The sequence below is a fragment of the Sciurus carolinensis genome, chromosome 4 (assembly GCF_902686445.1).
Source record: "Sciurus carolinensis chromosome 4, mSciCar1.2, whole genome shotgun sequence".
Taxonomy (NCBI): Eukaryota; Metazoa; Chordata; class Mammalia; order Rodentia; family Sciuridae; genus Sciurus; species Sciurus carolinensis.
In genome coordinates this window covers 113,321,435-113,342,470 of record NC_062216.1, presented here as the reverse complement: position 1 = coordinate 113,342,470, position 21,036 = coordinate 113,321,435, and the positions used below count along the sequence as shown (strand labels likewise).

Sequence of the window (21,036 nt, the reverse complement as noted above, 5' to 3'; positions counted from 1 at the left end):
CCTTGCACACCTGTTCAGCTCACCTCCTTCCTTTGCCATGAGCCTGGCTTTCGGCCAAACTCTCATCTCAGGCCCTCACCTTGTGCCCGATTCCTGTGCTCTTGGTTCCTAAGTTCTCCTCCAGCCCTTGCTCACAGCTTCTCTCTCCTTGGGCTTTTGCCACACTAACTCACTTTCTTTCCATTTGGCTCCCAACACTATTTTCCCTCTTACTAACCCCTTTCTACTTCCCAAGCTTATTTACTGCTATCACTCAGCTTCCAGGCTTGTATTCCCAACTTACTCCACGGCTTTCCATTCTGCAGAGCTTTTTTCCTTTTCACAAATGCGATGATGATGTTGATGATGATGATAATTTATTGCCCCCTGGTGGCCTCTTCCTTAGGGACCCCAGTTTATAGGGGGCTTGGGGTTAGTGATGTGGCCGGGAGCAGGGTGCCAAGAGGGGGGCAGACCAGTGGGGATCTGATCCCAAAGACAGGGTAACCCCTGGGTCAGGGAGGCTGCCCCCAGGCCTGTATATTTAACCCCATGCACCAGGAGTAATGAATAGTAGTAATAATAATTCTATTTATGTAAGTTATGATGACGGGTCCGGTAGAATGAGCTGGGGAGGGAAGGGGATCCACTTCTGCTAAGGAAATTCTAGCCAAATGTATCTCTGTATAGACAAAGTGGTAGTGGAGGTCTTGTTAATAGAATTTCTATCATCAGGGTCTCAGTGGGGTTTCTCTTTCAAATGGAATCTTAAACAAATTGGGTTGGTTAGCTAGATCTCTGTTAAAGAGTTGATGTATCTCTCAATTAGGAGATCCCTAGTATTCCCAGCCCCAGTCAGAAGCTGTGAAACCTCAAGTCCTATGGAGGGGAGAAGGACTGGAATGTATCCCAGCTCCCCCAGAGCAGGTTCTTCCACTGCCCCTCCTCTTAGACACCATGATCTCATCAGGCTAATTCCCTGTAGTCATGGTTATAGAGAGCTTACAGCTGCCATCTTAAACATGCTCTTTGGGGAAGCCCACCTAACAGGAGGACATTGATTTGGAGGTGTTTCTCCTGAACAATGGGTGGGGGAGTCTTTCTCTGGGATCAGACTTAAATAAATCAAGTATTTATTGAGTGCCTATCCTCTGCAAGGCACTGTGCTAGGCCTGGTGCCTAGAAGCCATGAGAAAGAATTCATAGAGCTTAGGAGGAAAGAGGTCCCCAAACTGATTTTGGGGTGCATTCACAGGCCCCCAACCTGGGACTTCCAACTCCACCTCCAATGACTTTTAAAGCCGCTTAGTGCCTTTGAATACTTTTCCTGAGACTTTGGATCCTCCTTTTCTGTACCCTGTTCCCTTAAGTCCCCAGGTTAAAGGGTAAAGCTGCTGGAACTTGGGGAGAGGGTAACATTGTGGAAGGCAAAGAATCATCCCCTTGTGGAGTCTTTTTTTTTTTTTTTTTTTTAATTTAATAAAATTTCGATTTGGAATTGTGTCCTGGTGAAAAAAGGGGAAGAGAAGGGCGAAGGGTAGGACACAGTTTTTCCTTAGCAAAGTCAGGGACTGTATGCGCGATATTCAATCATGCACATTTGCATTTTATGTTCGCAGTAACACACTTTGTCTGCCATGCACTCCAAGCGGAGTTGTTTTCAACCGCCCGGTAACTGTCCGCAGAGTGGGGAAGGCGGAGGTGGTTTCTTCCAGGGCCCTATTCTCACACTATGCCACCGACCTTGGACAGAGCGGTGACCCGGCCCGGGGACCCCAGTCGCAAAGCGGACTAGCACGCCGCCCCAGCCTCGCCAAGCTGAGGCTCCCGGCGGGCGGACCCCGCTGGCACGTAACCCGCCCCCTGCCCTGAGCCTGCAATCAGTCGTGCCCGCCACGGAGTTAGCGGAGAAACAAAAGCCACTCTGTGGCGGCCATCCCCAAGCCACAATAGGGCTTTGTGCGGCCCCCGCCCCCCAGAGCGTCCCCACTGGGCGCTCCCCCAGGCCGGGGCCTGCCTCCCGCCTGCGCCCTCCAACGGACTGACCACCCTGCCGGGTCCCGAGCCGCGCAGGAACCGGTGGGAGGGAGTCGGCTGTCCTAGGCGGCGAGCAGGGCGGGCTCGGGTTACGAGCCCCCTCCCCAGCCTGCCGCCGTTCCTGCCCCCGCCCAGGTGCGAAATCTCCTGCCCTCTGGCGGGGCGCGCAGCTTCAAAGTCGCTTTGAAGAAATCCGAGTTCCGAGGATTTCTTTAGTGGGCTGGGGGCTGTGGCGGAAGCGAGATCCGGGAGAGGAGGCTGGAGAGGATGAGGGGCGGGGGGCGCCTCGGAGCTGGTCTGAGCGAGCGGTCCGGAGCGGACCCCCAAGTCCCCACCCCCACCTCGGGAAGGCAGGCTCCTCAGGACCCCCCAGGGTCTGGCCCTCTCGCCTCCCGGTCTCCGCCTGTCCGGTGCCAGCTCCTGCCCGCCGCAGCCTCGCGGTCCTCCCCTCCCCGGCCCCTCGGCTCCTTTCATCTTCCCTAGACTCCGCTTGGGGTTTTGCTGGTTTCTGGGAGATAAAAACCGCCTCAAATAGCGGCGGCGCACTGCCAGGACAAACAGGGCCGGGCGGGCCATGTGCGCCTGGTTACCGGCCCCGGCTCCGGGCGCCCGGCTCCGGCGAGCCAAGCTCCAGGCAACCCAGGCTCCGGCGATGCCTCCCAAAGTGGGGGGCCCCATTTAGAAGTCTCGGGCAGCAGCTTCCGCGCTGCCTCGGTTTCCCGCCCAGATCGTTGGGAGGAGCGGCGGAGACCGCCCGCTAAGCCCTTAGAGAACTGGGGCGGCGGGTCACAGTCGCTGTGTCGCCGGGCCGTCGCGCCCCCTGGTGAAGATAGTAAGGGAGGACGCTAGACCCGGACTTTGACCTCCCTAGAACGCACAAATTGTGAAAAAAATTCAACAAATGTAAAATAAGCATTATACTGGAGGGGACGGTACTTGGACCAGACCCGGGCAGTGTCGGGGGGCAAAATATCACTGCTCCTTACCCCACTTCACATTGCAGGATAAGAGGCAGACATCTAACCGGTAATTATGACATAACCCGTTGGTCTTCATCGAAGGGTGGTGGAAATTGCAAGCGGGAGTAATTTCTTGGGGGTGTCTGGGGATAAATGGTGTTATGATCCAGATTCAAAAGAAACTTTGCCGGCAGGTCCTCAGCGCTCTCCACTAGTCTGTCAGCGTCATTGACTCCCTCTTTTCCTTCTAGCTGACTTGAAGAGAGATTTTCCAACCAGGCTCTCCAAGGGTACATATCCCCATTTTGTTCCTGATGTGCTTTAAATTCAGGGATTGAACCCAGGGATGCTTAAACACCGAGGCACATCCCCTGCCCGATTTTTATATTTTATCTAGAGACAGGGTCTCACTGAGTTGCTAAGGCTGGCTTTGAACTCATGATCCTCCGGCCTCAGGTCAGCCTACCCAACTGCTGCTGGGACCGCTGGAATTGCAGGCATGCGCCACCTTGCCCGGCTAGCCCTTTTGTTTTGTTTTCTATTTTGAGACAGGGTGTCCTAAGTTGCTTAAGGCCTCGCTAAATTTCTGAGGCTGGCTTCAAACTTGTGATCCTCCTGCCTCCGCCTCCCAAGCGACTGGGATTACAGGCCTGCGACCACGGCACCAGCACGCTTTAAGCTTTATGTGACTCCTCAGGTGATAGTGAACAAACCTAGATGTGCCTGGCGGTACATGCCTGTTATCTCAACTACTTGGAGGCTCAGACAAGAGGATCCCAAGTCAAGGCCAGCCTGGACAATTTAGAAAACCCTTGTCTCAAAATCAAATCAATAAACACATAAATAAATAAATAAACAAATAAATAAATAAATAAATAAATTCATTAACTAAGAAAAGATGGGGTGGGGGTGTAGCTCTGTGGTAATTCCCAGTACCCTCTCCATTTTTTTCCCCTTAATTTTTTTTTTTTTTTTTTTTTTTTTTTTTTTTTTCAGTGCTAGGGATTGAACCCAGGGCCTTGTGCTTACAAGGTAAGCACTCTACCAACTAAGCTACATCCCCATCCCTTTCCCCTTAATTTTAAAACAGGATCTTCCCAAATTACCTATGATGGTCTCAGATTTGTGATACTCCTACTTTAGCCTCCCAGTCCCTGGGATTACATGCATCTCAGAATAAAATTTCAAAAAGGGTTGAGAATGTAGTTCACTGGTAGAGTGCCTGTAGGTTCTGGGAAAGGTTTAGAATCTGGCCACTTAAAATGTGGTCTGTAAAGTATCACTTGGGGGTTTTGTGAACTACAACCTCTGAGTGCCACCCCAGAACCCATGATTTTAAAGAATTCCCAGGTGATTTCTATGTTCCTTAACATTTGAGAAGTACCAGTCATGCTTCATATATAGTGCGTGTCTGTAATCCCAGCTACTCAGGAAGCTGAAGCAAGATCGAAAATTCAAGTCCAGCCTGCGCAATTAAGCAAGACCCTGCCTTAAAAATAAATAAATAAATAAATAAAATAAATGGGCTGGGAATATAGGATATAGGTCAGTGGTAGATTGCCCCTGGGTTTAATCCCCAGTACCACAAAAAGGAAAATAAAACAAAACATTTGAGAAGTACTAGATTAGAGGTGAGTCACCTGCCTTTTCTCAGGTGAGGTGCCTTTTCAGGAACCTTCTGAAGCCTTTTTTTTTTTTTTTAATTGGAAAGAACTCTTTTGGAGAGAATTTTTCAGGTAGAAAGAAGAGAAGACACAGAATCCAAGAACGAAAGAACTAGAATGTCTCCTTGGTTCTTTAATGAGACTGACAGCTCTTGAGTGTGGGGACTAGGCTTCAAAGCAATTTGAATTTCTTTTTATCCCCCCACTCCAATATTGGGGATTGAGCCCAGGGATATTTTACCACTGAGCTAAATCCCTGACCCTTTAATTTTATTTTAAAAAATATTATTATGGATTTTGATACATCCCTGACTCTTTTAATTTCCTATTTTGAGACAAGATCTCACTAAAAGTTTGCCCAGGCTGGCCTCAAACTTGAAATCCTTCTGCCTCGGCCTCCTGAATAGCTGGAATTAAAGGCAAATGCCACCATATATGGCTACATCTCTGCATTTCTTAATATTTATTTTAGAGGATGGGGGTGTAGCTAAGTGATAGAGTTTGCACTTAGCCAGTGTTAGACCCTGAGTTCCATTCCCAGCACAGGGGTGGGGGGTTTGGGGAGGGTGTTAAATGAATGAATAAATGCCCAGGGTCACTAGCTGATGGCAGAGTTATGGCTAATAACCTGACATTTGTCTACCACTTTACAACTTACTAAATAGCTTTATTTCCATTGTGAAATAATTAGGACATGTAGAAACTGAGGCTCAAAAAATTCAATGATTCTATCAAAATCTACAAATGCATTCTACTGTCATGCACAACAAAGTAGAACATATAAAATATGCAATGACTTTTTCTGTCACTCAGCTGCAAGGTGAGGAGCTCCCATTCTACTTTAGAGTCCAGTTCTAGTTCCAGTTTTTTGAATTAGAATAAACTCAATCTCATTTTAATTTTTTTTAGTGCTGTGGTTGGAACCCTGCTTTTGGCACATGTTAGGCAAGTACTTTACTACTGATCTACACCTCTAGTCCCTCAATTTCATTTTATTTTTCATCTTTTTTTTTGGGGGGGGGTACTTGGGAGTGAACCCAGGGGTGCTCTACCACTGAGATTCAGCTTCAGCGTTTTGTTTTCTGTTTTGAGACATGGTCTCCCTAAATTGCAGAGTTTGCCCTTGAATTTGCTCTCCTGCCCCTGCCTCAGTCTCCCAAGTTGCTGGGATTACAGTCCTGCACCACCACAACCAACTGGCTCACCTTTTTTTTTTTTTTTTTTTTTTTGGTACTCTTGGTTGAACTCAGGGTGCTTTGCCACTGGGCTATATCACCGGCCCTTTTATTTTTGGTACCAGGGATTGAACCCAGGGGTGCTTAACCACTAAGCCACATCCCCAGCGCCATTTATTTTCATTTTGAGACAGGGTCTCACTAAATTTCTTAGGGCTTTGCTAAATTGCTAAGGCCGGCTTTGAATTTGCAATCCTCCTGCCTCAGCCTCCCGAGTCGCGGGGATTACAGGCATGCACTACCGTGCCTGGCTTCACTTTCATTCTTAAATCCGAGTGCCTGGTTTGTGTACATCTAGGTTCAATCTCTCTGTGGTTCACTTTTCTCTTGGTGGTATAAAAGCGCACCTCTTGAGGCTGTAAGGATTGTAAAAGTGCTTATGGTAATTTTTGTTATCCAGGTGTCCCCACCTACTTAACCCTCTGGATCCTGGGTTCCAGTGAGCACAGCACTGGGGGGCACAGCACTGTGCCTATCTCCTGAGGTCTTCCCTGACTTTTCTTCCATCTGGAGACTTTCCCTGATCTCTCTAGCCAGTTGCCTGTGACATGGTCTGTATTTGTGTCTGGACGATCCACAGGCCTGGGAGGGTTTAATTAGGTACTTCCCTGTACATGGCTTATTTTGGGCTTTCTCAGCGCTGAGTGAGTGGGTGGGAGACTTGGGGAATTCGGAGATGGAAAAAAACAGTAGACTAACGGGAAACAAAAAAATAACAAAACCACTTGGGTCCTTGAAGGTTCGCCCTACGAACTATGTGCGCGCTGCCACCCCTCCGGCCGCCAGGAGGCGCGCGAGAAAGCTCCGGAAGTCTGGCTGAGACCGCTAACTGGGCCTTCTCTATGTTACTCTTCACTACACTTCCGTTGAGCTTCGCGTCGTGGTTTGTCCTGTGCGACTATCCGTCCACATACGAATCTAACCCGGGAACTGACTCGGAGGACCGCGGTCTGTGCAGTTACTTGTCCAGAGCTTCCCTACTCTTGACGTCCTCCAGACTGGCAAGATGTGCTCCCTGGGATTGTTTCCCCCGCCGCCGCCTCGGGGTCAAGTCACCCAATATGAGCACAATAACGAGCTGGTGACAGGCAATGACTATGAGAGCCCGCCTTCCGACTTCCGGGGCCAGGTAGCCTAGGCGTAGAGGGACCTGACCCACAGGCTTGGGGGCGGAGCAGGGAGAAGTTGGGGACCCGAGGGCTTGTGGCGGGGGATCGGGTCAGGAAACAGCCTGGTCGCACCGGAGAGTTGTAGGACGGCAGTGTATTTTAGAGCTCATATTGGCTTATAAGAGATGCCAAGGAGTTGTGGGTGGCGTTAGAGGGGTTGGGGAAAAAGAGGATGGATCTAGGACGTGTGAGGGTGCAGAACTATTTTAAAAAAAATAGAGGATAGTGTCTGGGAGAACTGGGAAAGCTTACTCCGGAACTTTTTTTTTTTTTTTTTTTAAGCGGAGTTCCTTGGAAGGAAAAGAAAGGGAAACTGATGTTTATCGAGTGTTTGTTAAGTAAGACGGAGGTTTTGAGTCAGGTATTTTCTAAAATGAACCCTGTGAAAAAGTCTTATAGTTTTACAGATAAGGGAGCTAAGATTTGCTTCTCTCTCACAAATATTTACTTTGTGCAAATGGGAAGCAGATCTCTGGAGGCTCTCGTGCTTAGCTCAGCCATGGGTTGGAGATGACAGGGAGTTCAGCAAAGATCTGGGGAAGAGTCTGACTCACTGTCAAACCCCTCACTTCCGGGCTATAGTGGATCGATCTTCCTATCCTACAACCGAACAAGGAGCTACTAAAGACCCCTGGGAGGCTGGACCAAGGCACAAGAGCTGCCTTCATCCATCACCGGGAACAAGTGTGGAAGAGGTGTATCAACATTTGGTGAGGCATGGCAATGGGTTACTTGGACCATGGTCTAAAGATCCTGGAGAAACTGAGGTTACTACTCCTTTTCCTTGAGCTCCTCTTCAAAAGGCAGTTTTATTTAGACTCTCCATGAGAGCTGTCTATCAAAAAAAAATTTTTTTTGAGGGGGGTACTGGGGAATGAACCCAGGAGTGCTTTACCACTGAGCTACACCCTTAGCCCTTTTTATTTTCAATTTTTTAAGATGTTGATAGACCTTTATTTTATTCATTTATTTATATGTAGTGCTGAGAATCAAACCCAGGGCCTCACACATGCTAGGCAAGCCCTCTACCATTGAGCCACAACCGCAGCCCCTTTATTCTCAATTTCGAGACAGTGTCTTGGTAAGTTGCTGAGGCTGATCTCACACTTGTGATGCTCCTGGTTCAGCCTCCTGCCTCAGCTTCTGGAGTCACTTGGACTACAGGCATGTGCCACTGTGCCTGGTTTGTATATCAAATCATATCAAATTATTGGTCATTAATTGTGAAACACAAGGTTGTGTGACAGTGGTTCCATTTCACCTCTGTTGACTTGCTTTGCTTTATGGTTTATGTGAACCTGCTCTCTTCTTCCCCCTCATGTTATTGTCACTTTTGAGCTTTTATCTGAAGCTCAGCAAGGTTAGATATAAGGTTGTATTGATTCATTTTATACATAGGTCATTCATTTTGCATATGTAGGAGTGGAGCCACACAACCTGGGTTCAGTTTCTGACTGTGCTGTTGTTTAGCTGTGTGGCCTTGGGCAAGTTACTTCATTACTCTGTTCTTCATTTTCCTAATTTATGAAATGGAACTTGTCTTACCAAGGTTGTAGTGGTGATTAAATAAGTTAACAGATGTAAAGTACTTACAGAACAAGGCCTAATACATATTAATCCCTTTAAGGATTAGCTGTCATCATCATCATCATCGTTACTATTATCATCTGCAGGGAAAAATCCTAGAAATTAAGTTGCTGGGTTCCAGAGTTATAGTCATTTATTTATTTTGTAAGCTATTATCTACTGAATAGTCCTCTATCAAAATTGTATACAGGGCTGGGGAAATAACGCAGCTGGTAGAGTGCTTGCCTCACAAGCACAAGGCCTTGAGTTCGATCCCCAGTACCGCAAAAAAAAAAAAAAAAAAAAAAAAAAAAATGTATACATGTGTGGTTCTGGGAACAGCATATGAGTGCCTGATTCCCTACCTATGTGTTATTAAACTGTGATATTTGGTATTGCAGTTTAATTTGCATGTCTCTTTGTGTAAGTGAAGTTGAACATCAATTCACTGAGCCATTTGCTCCCAGGCTCTTTTTTGGCTTCTGCCTCTCTGGTTTTGCTTCTCATTCTTTTTTGTTTTCTTCACTTCCTGATGTCCCTTAAATGTTGATGTTGGACTGGGGATATAGCTCAGTTGGTAGAGTGCTTGCCTTGCAAGCACAAGGCCCTGGGTTCAATCCCCAGCACCGCCAAAAAAACCAAACAAACAAACAAAAAACACAAAAAATGTTGATGTTCCTGGGACTGGACTTCAAATTGATGAGCACAGCTGGGTGTTCACTTGTTTGCCAAATAGTCCCATTTAGATACTCCATAGATGTTGCATGTTTAAATTCAGGGTCTCCATTTTGCTCTTCAATCATGCTTCTTCCCTGGGGTTTTTATTTCAAGGAATGACCATATTACTTATTTAGGAGCAGAAGATTTGAAGATAGTTTCTGGGGTAAATAGACAGTTGAATCCTTATTCTTCCAATTCCCACTTATGTCACCTTGATCATTTGTCTCCCCCATCCCTTATAGTGGGATTGAACCCAGGGTCTCTCTACCACTGAGCTAGATCCCCAGCCCTTTTTGTTTTGAGTCAAGGTCTCCTAAATTGTTGAGGATGGCCTTGAACTTACGATCTTCTAGCCTCAGCCTCTCGAATGGCTGGGATTATAGGCATGTGTTGTTGTCTGCCACCTTGATCATATTAGTCTCTTTTACTAATTTTTTTGCTTGTCTAAAAGTTCAGTATTTACAATACCTATTTTGTAGGGTTCTGATAATGGCCAAAGGAGATCACATGAAGCACATTATAAATATATTAACTGTTGTAATTACTGCTTGGTATTGCTGTTGAGTTATCTTTCCCTTACTATGCCTAATGATTTCTCAGATTTTCTGTATTCTATTTTCTAAGTCTGTCAAATCTGTCCCCTTTTCTGCATCCCTACTGGTTCAGGCCACTTCATCTTTGTTTTGGAAAAGTCCTGAAGTAGCTTCATAAGAGATTCCTTTTTCTCCATTCTGGTTCCTTCTAATATCTTTCCACACTAATCTTTCTGAAATTGCTAATGGATCAGTTTATTCCTTAGCTTCAGACCCCTCCAGGGGTTCTCTTTCACTGTATGAGAGCAAATCCAGACTTCTTGACTTGCTTAGAAAGCCCCAAAGATCCCTGAACTTTAGCTGCCTCATCTGTATATGGGAAAAATACTATTTAGAAGATTAGTGTGATAGGTAAATGAAAGGACAAAACAAAGCACCTGGTACGTAGTTGGCACTCAATATGAGTGCCCTTCCTTTTTTTTTTAATATTATTTTTGTACTTGTAGATGGACACAATACCTTTATTTTATTTATTTTTATGTGGTACTGAGGATTGAACCCAGGGCCTCACACATGCCAGGCAAATTCTCTACCACTGAGCCACAAACCAGCCCCGGCCCTTCCTTTTAATACATGTTTAGTGAATGAACGAAACTCATGGAGGGGTCTTGGGATCAGAGTAATCTGATTCATGGTTTCCTTTCTCATCAGGCGTGATGTGGGCCTTTTTGGGGTGCTGAATGAAATTGCAAACTCAGAGGAAGAAGGTAAGTGTCCCTCCAGCTTCCTCTAGTTTTGTGGTTGGTATCTCCAATCAGCCTATCTCCTCATATTCTTCTTTTTTTTAAAGTTTTTTTTTTTTAAATTTTTTTGATAAAGTCAAGTTATTAATTTTATTAATTTTCCTTTTATGAATCATGTTTTTTTCTTTTTTAATTTTGTCCATTTTAGATATAGTTGACTGTAGAGTATATTTTGACATATTATACATACATGGAGTATAACTTATTCTAATTAGGTCCCATTCTTGTGGTTGAACATGATGTGAATCATGCCTTTTTTTTTTTGGGGGGGGGGGTGCTGGGGATCGAACCCAGGGCCTTGTGCTTGCAAGGCAAGCACTCTACCGACTGAGCTATCTCCCCAGCCCTCATATTCTTCTTGAACTCACCCCAGTACCCATTTGCCCAGCCTTTTTCCTGTTAGCCCCATTTTTCCTGTCATCTTTTCTCCTTACTACTACCCACATAACCCAGAATAGGTGTTCAGAGGGAGGTGTCTGGAGTACTGGGTAGATGGACCTGGGGTGTGCTTGTCCTTGCTTGTTCTCACCTAAGAGAGTACAGCCTAGTAAGTGCCCTGTGAATGTGTTATCAGAGTTGTTTCTCAACCCCACAGTTTTTGAATGGGTGAAGACTGCATCCAGCTGTGCCCTGGCACTCTGTCGATGGGCCTCCTCCCTCCATGGGTCCCTGTTCCCTCACCTGTCTGTAAGTTTGACTTCCTTCTGGCCCTCCCTGGGCACCATTCCTTCACCACCCCTTTCCTATTCTTTGGGTGGGATCACTTCAGAGGGAAGAAGCGGTTCATTTACCCTGTGGGATGACTCCTTTTGTCCCAGTCTCCTTTCGTCTCTCTGCTTTGTTCTTACAGCTCAGGAGTGAAGATTTGATTGCTGAATTTGCCCAGGTCACAAATTGGTGAGTACACAAGCTCTGGGCCCTTGTGAGAGGAGGTGCTGAACCTTGGAACTTCTTTTGGAGATAGGGAAGTCAAGGTGGAGACTCCTTCCATTCTTCTTGTGACTTCACCACATTTTTACTCTTTCTTCCTCCAAAAGAGGGAATAAAAAAAAAGTAAAGAACAACCATCTCTTCACATGGAAGGGAATCTGAGCTGCTGGGCTGGGGTGTGGGAAGAACAGATTTCAACTGTTCTCACTTCTACCCAGGTCCAACTGCTGCTTGAGGGTCTTTGCATGGCACCCTCACACCAACAAGTTTGCAGTGGCCCTGCAGGATGACACCATTCGTGTGTATAATGCCAACAGGTATATGTAGGTGTATGAGACTAGCTCTGACTTGTCACTCTCCCCTTCTTTCCAGCCTTGGTCCCAGGGGAGTCCTGCAGTTTTTGAGCCTGGTCCACAGGGTTCCTTCCAGAACTGGGTTCCAGGATGTTTCATAACTAGATGTGCCCTTTTTCTAGACCTAACTTTTATCTTATCCCTCTGTCCCACAATATCCCTAATACTTCTGGGTCCTGGATGGATTAGCTTTCCTCTGTGATTTTCCCTCCTAAACTGCACTCAGGTCTCCTGAGTATTAATGTCCCTGCTTTGATTCAATCCCCTACTTCTTCACTTCAGCACTATAATTCCCTCCCTGAAGCATCGACTACAACGAAATGTGGCAGCTCTGGCCTGGAAGCCCCTCAGTGCCTCTGTCTTGGCTGTGGCCTGTCAGAGCTGTATTCTCATATGGACTCTGGACCCCACTTCCTTGTCTACCCGGTGAGTCCTGGCAGCCTGCTTTGGCAATCTGTCTTAATTTGGCCATCCCAGGGCTGGTGGGTGGTGAGTTTTAGAAGTTCTTTGTCCTCAAAGTACTTCTCTGGGGTTTGATAGAAGAAGCAGATTTAAGGTCAGGGTATGCTAGGATTCTGTAATCTAGAGTAAGGGACAGAACTAGGGGTTCTGAGATTATATGAGAAGAATATATATATGGGTCATGGAATGGAAAGACCATCTCTTCCAAAGTACTGTTCAGATACATGTTTAAAGGAAAGTGGAAGAGAATGAGTACTGATAAGTATAGAAACCAGTCACATTTGGAACTAGAATCCTCATGAAAACTAACTAAAAATAAAACCAAAAAAATTTTTTTAAATAGTTTTTAATTGTCAATGCATCTTTTATTTCTTTTACTTATATGTGGCACTAAGTATCAAACCCAGGGCCTCACACATGCCAGGCAAGCAGTACCACTGACCACAACTCCAGCTCCCAAAAGCTTTTTTTTTTTTAAATTATGATTAAAGAAAAAAACCTTTGACCAGGTTAATTAATAAAAGAAAATCAAAGTACGCTATTTTCAAAATTGGTGTATACCTGTAGTCTCGGCTATTGAATAGGCTGAGGTGGGAGTCCAGAAGTTTGAAATTAGCTTGGGCAATATAACAAGACAAGACCCTGTCAAAAAAAAAAAAAAAAAAAAAAAAAAAAAAAGAGCGAACTGAGCAATATGGTGCATTCCTGTAATCCCAGCAACTTGGGAGTCTGAGGCAGGAGGATTGCAAGTTTAAAGTCAGCCTTAGCAATTCAGTGAGGCCCTGTCTCAAAATAGAATGGTCTGACTGGGGATGTAATTCAGTGGTTAAGCACCCCTGGGTTCATTTCCCAATACCAAATAAACAAATAAATAGACAAACAAAGAGGGAGAAAAAACAGATATGGAAGAAAAAATTTATGAAAATGTCTTGTACCTATTAAGACCAACATTGGAAAAATATAAGTGTTTTATTTCTAATAAAATATGTTACCAAAGTTAATTGTAGAAGAAAAGGATGAAATTTACCACTAAAAAAGATGCTATACTGAGATGGTTTTATGAAAGTTATATCGAATTGTCCCAAGAATAGATAATCTCTGTTATTTGAACTATTCTACATCAAAGAAAATTTTGGAAAATTTGATTGTATATGTGCATGTGGTACTGGGGATTGAACTCAGGGTACTTTACCATTGAGCTATGCACTTGGCCATTTAAAAAGTCTTTTTTATTTTGAGACAGCATCTCGCTAATTTGCTGAGGGTCTCACTAAATTGCTGAGGCTGGCCTGGAACTTGGAATCCTCCTGCCTGAGCCTCTAGAAACACTGGGATTACAGGCATGTACCAACAGTGTACCACCAGTGTACCACTGGTTCCAGTTTCATTGATAACATCTTATGTTATTATGTTACATTTGTCAAAACTAAGAAATTGGGACTGGGGTTGTGGCTCAGTGGTAGAACATTTGCCTTGCATGCATGGGGCACTGGGTTCAATCCTCAGCACCACATAAATAAATAAAGGTATTGTGTCCATCTACAACTAGAAAAAAAAATAAAACAAAAAAACCCTAAGAAACTTGTGTGTATTTATGAATATGTAACAAATCCCATCAGTGTATACAGCTATAATGCACCAATAAAAAATGTGGGAAGGAAAAAAAATCCCAGGCAACTGATATATGTACATTTTTTTTTTTTTTTTTTTTTTTTTTGTGGTGCTGGGGATCAAACCCACGGCCTTGTGCTTACAAGGCAAGCACGCTACTGACTGAGCTATCTCCCCAGCCCCTGTACATTGTTATTAACCAAAGTCCAGACATTATTTGATTCACCAGTTTTTCTGTTAATGCCATCTTTCTAATAAAGTTGCAGGATCCAGCCTATTTTTTTTTTAAAGTTCATCATATCTCAAGCACATCCAGTTTGCTGGTTTTTTTTTTTCCTTTTTATGTGGTGCTAAGGATCAAACCCAGTGCCTCACACGTGCTAGGCAAACAGTCTACCATTGAGTCACAACTCCAGCCCCCTGACTAATTTTTTTGAAACTAATGTGATTCTATTACCTACCTGACAACAGGTTGGATTTTTTTTTTTTTTTCTTTCAATGCTGGGTTTTGAACCCAGAGCCTTGCACATACTAGGCAAATGTTCTACCTCTGAGCTACATCCCCAGCCCACAACCTGACAATTGGTAATACAAGAGAGGTTGACACTTTTTTTTTTGGTACTGGGAATTGAACCCAGGGATACTTAACCATTGAGCTACATCCCAACCCTTTTTTTTTTTTTTTTGGTGGTGGTTCTGGGGATTGAACCCAGGGCCTTGTGCATACGAGGCAGGCACTCTATCAACTGAGCTATATCCCCAGCCCCCAACCCTTTTTTAAAAGGGTTTTATTTTTAGAGACAGGGTCTCTCTGAGTTGCTTAGTGTCTTGCTAAGTTTCTGAGGTTGGCTTTGAATTCGTGATCAAGAGAGAAATTTTTTTTTTTTTTTTTTTTTTGCAGTGCTGGGGATTGAACCCAGGGCCTTGGCAAGCACTCTACCAACTGAGCTATATCCCCAGCCCCGAGAGAAAATGTTTTAACATAATTTTTTGTTTGTTTGTTTTTTGTTTTTGTACTGGGAATTGAACCCAGAGGTGCTTTACCACTGAGCTACATCCCCAGTCCTTTTTATTTTTGAAAATTTTATTTTTACTATTTATTTATTTACTTTTATTTTTTGCAGTGCTGGTGATTGAATCCAGCACTTGCACATTCCAGGTAAGTGCTATACCATTGAGCTACATCCCTAGTCCTTATTTTTTATTTTGAGAAAGGGTCTTACTAAGTTGCTGAGGTTGGCTTCAAAGTTGAGATCCTTCTGCCTCAACCTCCTTCCATAATTATTGGGATTACTGGTGTATGCCCCTGTGCCTGGCATATTTAGTATACTTCCAATTAGAATTCTGCTGGATCTTTGTTTTTGTGAACTGGACAAAATGATAATTAGAGTTCTTAAAGAATAAATGTGAAAGGATTACCATGAAATTTTCAAAAAGTTAAAATAGTGAGGGCGACTCGCCATACCAGGTATTAAAGAGAAAGTTATTGGCATATAGAAAAACAAGGACTGGGAGTATAGCTCAGTGGTAGAGCACTTGCCTAGCATGCATGAAACTCTGGATTCAATCCCCAGTGCTCAAGAAGAAGAATAGATTGATGTAACAGAATAACATATAACATTCAGGAACAAATTTTAGGATATATGGAAATTTAATGCATGATAAAGTTGGCTTTTCATTGCAATAAAATTTTAAGATTTTAAAAAATGACCTGAACTGGCCACGGTGGCGCATGCCCGTAATCCCAGTGACTTGGAAGGCTGAGGCAGGAGGCTTTGCCCAGGGTAGGCTACTTAGTGAGACCCTGTCTCAATATTTTAAAAAAAGGGCTGGGATATGACTGAGTGTTAGATTGCCCCTGGGTTCAATCCCCAGTACCAATCAATCAGTTAATTAAAATACAATTAAGGGTTGAAGTTATAGCTCAGTGGTAGAGCACTTGCCTACCACGTATGAAGCACTGGGCTTGATCCTCAGCACCACATAAAAATAAATAAAGATCCATGGACAACTAAAAAATGTTTTTAAAACATATAATTAAGACGTTTATCCGGGTATGGTGGCACCCGCCTGTAATCCCAGTGGCTCAGGAGGCTGAGGCAGGAGGATCATGAGTTCAAAGCCAGCCTCAGCAATTTAGCAAGGCGCTAAGCAACTCAGTGAGACCCTGCCTCTAAATAAAGTACAAAATAGGACTGGGGATGTGGCTCAGTGATCCTGGTACCAAAAAAAAAAAAAAAAGGAAGTTTAACCCTGTCACAAATGCTTGCATGGCATGTGATTGCACTCAGGAGATTGAGGCAAGAGGATCTTGAGTTCAAGTCTAATCTGGGCAAAAAAAATTTTTTTTTTTTTTTCCTAATAATGCTGGGGATTGAACCCAGGGCCTCATGCATGCTAGGCAAATGTGCCACCATTGAGCTACATCCCCAGCCCTAACCTGGACAGTTTAGCAAGACTCAATCTCAAGAAAGAAAAGAAAAGAAAAAATAAGAATTTTTGATCATATCCAGTTCTAGCAAGACTAGGAAAATAGATACTCTTGTGTACAATTGGTGATAGCATATGTTGTATTACAAACTTTTCAGAAAATAATTGTTGGCATAATTATTTTTTAAAAGTTGTAACCTTTTTTTAATCCCCTGAATTCCAGTTTAATACTCAATTCTACACAAATGACATGAATACAAGAGATGTGGATGTAGAAAAAAATTTTTTTGTGGTACTGGTGATGGAACCCAGGCATGCTCTATCACTGAGTTACTACCCCTTCCCTTTTTATTTTTTATTTTGAGACAGGGTCTCACTAAGTTGCTGAGGCTGGCCTTGAATTTGCAATCCTCCTTGTCTCAGTCTCCCAAGTAGCTGAGATTACAGGTTTGCACCACTGCTGTAGGCTGGACTGAGAAAATATTTTATAGCATTGTTTATAATAATAAAAAGTTCCAAACAATGAAATGTCCATTTGTAGAAACACATCTAAACAAATTATAGTTGATGTATAAAGCAGAACCACTGCAAATAATGAGATAAAGCTCTATAAACTGATTAGAAAAGATAACTCTGAAATATTTATTTTTTTGTATTGGGGATTGAACTTGGGTTCTTTCACCACTGAGCTAAGTCCCCAGCAGCCCCCCCACCCCTTTTTTTTTTTCCAATTTCAAGACAGGGTGTTGTTAATTTGCTGAGGCTGGCCTTGAACTTGCAATCCTTCAGTGGTAAAATCCCAGCCTCCTGAATCGCTGGGATAATAGGCATGTGCCACTGTGCCTGGCTGTTGTGCCTTATTTTACGTCTTTGGTACAAGGAATTGAACCTACAGGGGCTTTACTACTGAGCCATATCCCCAGCCCTTTTTACTTTTGAGATATGTTCCTGCAAAGTGACTTAGGGCCAGACTAAATTGCTTAGGCTGGCCTCGAATTTGCAGTCCTCCTATAGCAGCCTCCCAAGCTGCTGGGATTATAAGTGTGCACTATCACACCCAGCTATGACTTATTTTAAAGTTGAAAATAATTGTACAGGGGCTGGGGAGATAGCTCAGTCGGTAGAGTGCTTGTCTCGCAAGCACAAGGCCCTGGGTTTGATCCCCAGCACCCAAAAAAAAAAAAAAAAAAGAAAATAATTGTACATCAGTGGACTATGACCTCATTGGGATTAAAGGTGGAAAGGGTGGTATTCAGGTAGTAGCCTGTACCTGTCAGGTTGAGTACATGGCTCTGGAAATACAAAGATGAATGATGGAAATCACGCCTGTAATCCCAGCAGCTAGGGAGACTAAGGCAAGAGAATTGCAAGTTTGAAGCTATCCTCAGCAACTTCGTGACACTATCTCAAATGAAAAATAAAAAAGAGCTGGGTATGTGGTTGAGTGATAGAGAGTCCTTGGGTTTAATTCATAGTACCAAAAAAAAAAAAAAAAAAAAAAAGGACAGCAGGTGCCCTCAGTTATTTTCCAGCAGAAATAATCATGGTGCACAGAGGTGGGAGACATCCTGGCAAGGATAGGCAGAAAGGCAGTTTGGGATCTTTGGAGATTGGGAGGTAATTCTAAGAGAAGTGTTGGGACCTTGAGATAATGTCATCAATGATCCTAACCCTGGGCTGGATGGCCTGTGGGGATAGGGCTGTCTTTTAGTGGGGAGCATGCCACTCCCTAGGGTAGCTCTATCTGACTTTAAGGTCAGAAGTTGTCTCCTGGAGGTTGGGAGTGAAAGCTTACTTCTTTTCACCCTGGCCTTGACATTGTGCATCACCTGTACTGGTGATGATTTCCTTCCTTCCTTTGCCTTTTTTTCCCTTTAACTTTCATGATGCTTTGTCCTTTTCCCAGCCTAGATTTGAGCTCAGAGGTTCTATTGAAATTGGTAGGTGTTAGAAAAATCAAGGAAATGGAATCATGGGACTTTCTTCCTATCTTCTGACTCCATACCTTCTGTTTTGGCAGGCCTTCTTCTGGATGTGCCCAGGTATTGTCTCATCCTGGACACACACCTGTCACCAGCTTGGCCTGGGCCCCCAGTGGGGGGCGTCTGCTCTCAGCCTCTCCTGTGGATGCTGCAATCCTGGTGAGTTGGCTCCTATTCTCCACCCAACCCCTGCTTTTTTTTTTTTTATCAGACTGAGGATGGAACCTAGGGCCTTACATATGCTAGGCAAATGCTGTACCACTGAGCCAAATCCCCAGCCTTTTACCGCTCATGCCATCTCAGCCTCCCTTCTGACTTGAGGCAAAAGGGTTCTTTTCCTGGTGTTGGAAAATATCATGTGGGAAGGAGTAGGGTCCTAGTCCAGTCTTCAACTTAGCCATGGAAGCAGCTTTACCACTGGCACCCCTCAGATCTAAAACTGCTTTCCATGTTCTCATGTTTAACAGTCCCTTTCCTGCTTCTTCCCCTTTCTGTTTTTTTGTACATTTAAGAGGCAGTCCACTGTAAGCTGATGGGGTACTTGAGTTTCTTTTGTCTCACTCTCCTGCTCCCTGACCTAGGTATGGGATGTTTCAACAGAGATCTGTGTTCCACTTCCATGGTTTCGAGGAGGTGGAGTTACCAACTTGTTGTGGTCCCCAGATGGCAGCAAAGTCCTGGCTACCACTCCTTCAGCTGTCTTTCGGTATGAGGCGGAAGGGAAGGGGAAGGGCAAGGACCTAGAGAAAGACACTTGGTACTTGGAATCTGACCCTGGGACTGCCAGAGGGAAGTTGGTCCAGGTGTTGGAACCTGGAGGCCCTAAGCTATAATTTATCTCTCTCTGGTTCAGAGTCTGGGAGGCCCAGATGTGGACTTGTGAGAGATGGCCCACTCTGTCAGGGCGCTGTCAGGTAAGGGGACTGTGATTCACAGAAGCTAGGGAGGTGGGATGTCCAGTAGGCCCCAGATTCCCCAAGCCTGGCTCCCTACTTCCACTACTTCTTTCCTTCCTGCATCACTCTATAGATCTCCCTTCCCCTGCCTTTTGCCTCCTGATCCTAGACTGGCTGCTGGAGCCCAGATGGAAAACGACTGCTGTTCACTGTACTGGGGGAACCACTGATTTACTCCTTGTTATTCCCAGAACGCTGTGGTGAGTCAGGGTAACACTTCAGAATACAGACTATCTGGGACAATCAGAGGGAGGAAGTAACCTGTAGAATGGTAGTGTGAGGGATAAAGGGAAGTATAGAAGCTTAGACTTCAGAAGTATTAATGAGCTGACTGGGGACCAATGGGAGGGGTGTTTTTTGTACTTCTCAGAACCTTTCCCATTGTCCACAGGTGAGGGAAAGGGGTGTGTTGGAGGTGCAAAGTCAGCAACAATTGTGGCAGATTTGTCTGAAACAACCATACAGACACCAGATGGTGAGGAGAGGTGAGCTGAGTGTGGGAGGAAGGTGGCAGGGGCCACACTGAACACTCCTAACTTCCTGTCCTGGCCTGTAGGCTTGGGGGAGAGGCTCACTCCATGGTCTGGGACCCCAGCGGGGAGCGTCTGGCTGTGCTTATGAAAGGTGAGAGGCCAGGAGGTAGGGCTTTGCTCAGGTCACAAAGTTTTCCCCACAAATCAAGTGTCTCCAAGCCTGGAGTTCTCTGCCCCTGCCCTGGAACTGAACTCCACTGTCTACTTAAGAGTTCCCCCTATCCATGGACCCACTTCTTTTTTTGTGGTCCTGGGAAACAAACCCAGCACCTCACACATGCTAGGCAAGCTCTGCTACTGAACTATACTCCAACAATGGACCCATTTCTTCTAGGAAACCCACGGGTACAGGATGGGAAACCAGTCATCCTCCTTTTTCGTACTCGAAATAGCCCTGTGTTTGAGCTGCTTCCCTGGTAAGTGCTTTAGGTCTGGGTTCCTGGCCACTTTCCCACACTAAACCCACATTCCACTATAGACACTTCCCCCGGTTGCCTCTCACCTGTTCCTCTACTTCCCCTAGTGGCATTATCCAGGGTGAGCCAGGAGCCCAGGCCCAGCTCATCACTTTCCATCCTTCCTTCAACAAAGGGGCCCTGCTAAGTGTGGTGAGTGGGTCAGGCTGCTGGGATTTTGGGGATTGGGATAGAGAGCTATGTGGCTCTGCCCTGAGGCTGCCTTGGGACCTAGGCCCTAATATTTTTTTCCTTACTCTTGCAGTGCTGGTCCACAGGCCGGATTGCCCATATCCCTCTGTACTTTGTCAATGCCCAGTTTCCACGTTTTAGTCCGGTGCTTGGCCGGACCCAAGAGCCCCCAGTTGGTGGAGGCTCTATTCATGATCTGCCACTATTTACAGAGACATCCCCAACCTCTGCCCCTTGGGACCCTCTCCCAGGGCCACCACCTCTTCAGCCCCACTCTCCTCATCCCCACCTCTAATTAAAATAGTTTGTTTTCCACTCAATTATCAGACTTTTTTTCTGGGGAATTGCAGTGGCACATACTTGGGGCAGGAGGCATGGATTTAGGAATAAAGTCCTGCTTTGTTGCTTTTTAGCTACTACTTATGAATTGTCACTACTTAACCCTAGGAACTGGATGGTTTTTCAAA

General features: G+C 44.9%; 1 protein-coding gene across 2 annotated transcripts; it reads left to right on the top strand.

Annotated features, from left to right (window-relative positions):
- Positions 1-6,752: 6,752 nt before the first annotated feature.
- Positions 6,753-20,883, top strand: Aaas (aladin WD repeat nucleoporin). 2 transcript variants are annotated; one of them, XM_047549958.1, is made up of 16 exons: positions 6,753-7,003; positions 7,626-7,753; positions 10,574-10,629; positions 11,261-11,352; positions 11,516-11,562; positions 11,814-11,912; positions 12,231-12,374; positions 18,472-18,592; positions 19,015-19,139; positions 19,287-19,347; positions 19,499-19,589; positions 19,781-19,874; positions 19,946-20,013; positions 20,257-20,338; positions 20,446-20,530; positions 20,643-20,883. In XM_047549958.1, the coding sequence occupies exons 1-16, from the start codon at positions 6,881-6,883 to the stop codon at positions 20,862-20,864; spliced, it is 1,638 nt and encodes a 545-aa protein (XP_047405914.1). In that variant the 5' UTR covers positions 6,753-6,880; the 3' UTR covers positions 20,865-20,883. The 2 variants fall into 2 exon arrangements, with proteins under 2 accessions (XP_047405914.1, XP_047405915.1); XM_047549959.1 differs by lacking the exon at positions 11,814-11,912.
- Positions 20,884-21,036: the final 153 nt, after the last annotated feature.

Bases quoted from the DNA above. Each gene is read 5' to 3' on its own strand.
- Aaas (XM_047549958.1), top strand. From the start codon at position 6,881: ATGTGCTCCCTGGGATTGTTTCCCCCGCCGCCGCCTCGGGGTCAAGTC. The intron at 7,004-7,625 runs GTAGCCTAGGCG...TCCGGGCTATAG, and splicing joins CTTCCGACTTCCGGGGCCAG to TGGATCGATCTTCCTATCCT. The intron at 19,590-19,780 runs GTGAGTCAGGGT...CATTGTCCACAG, and splicing joins GTTATTCCCAGAACGCTGTG to GTGAGGGAAAGGGGTGTGTT.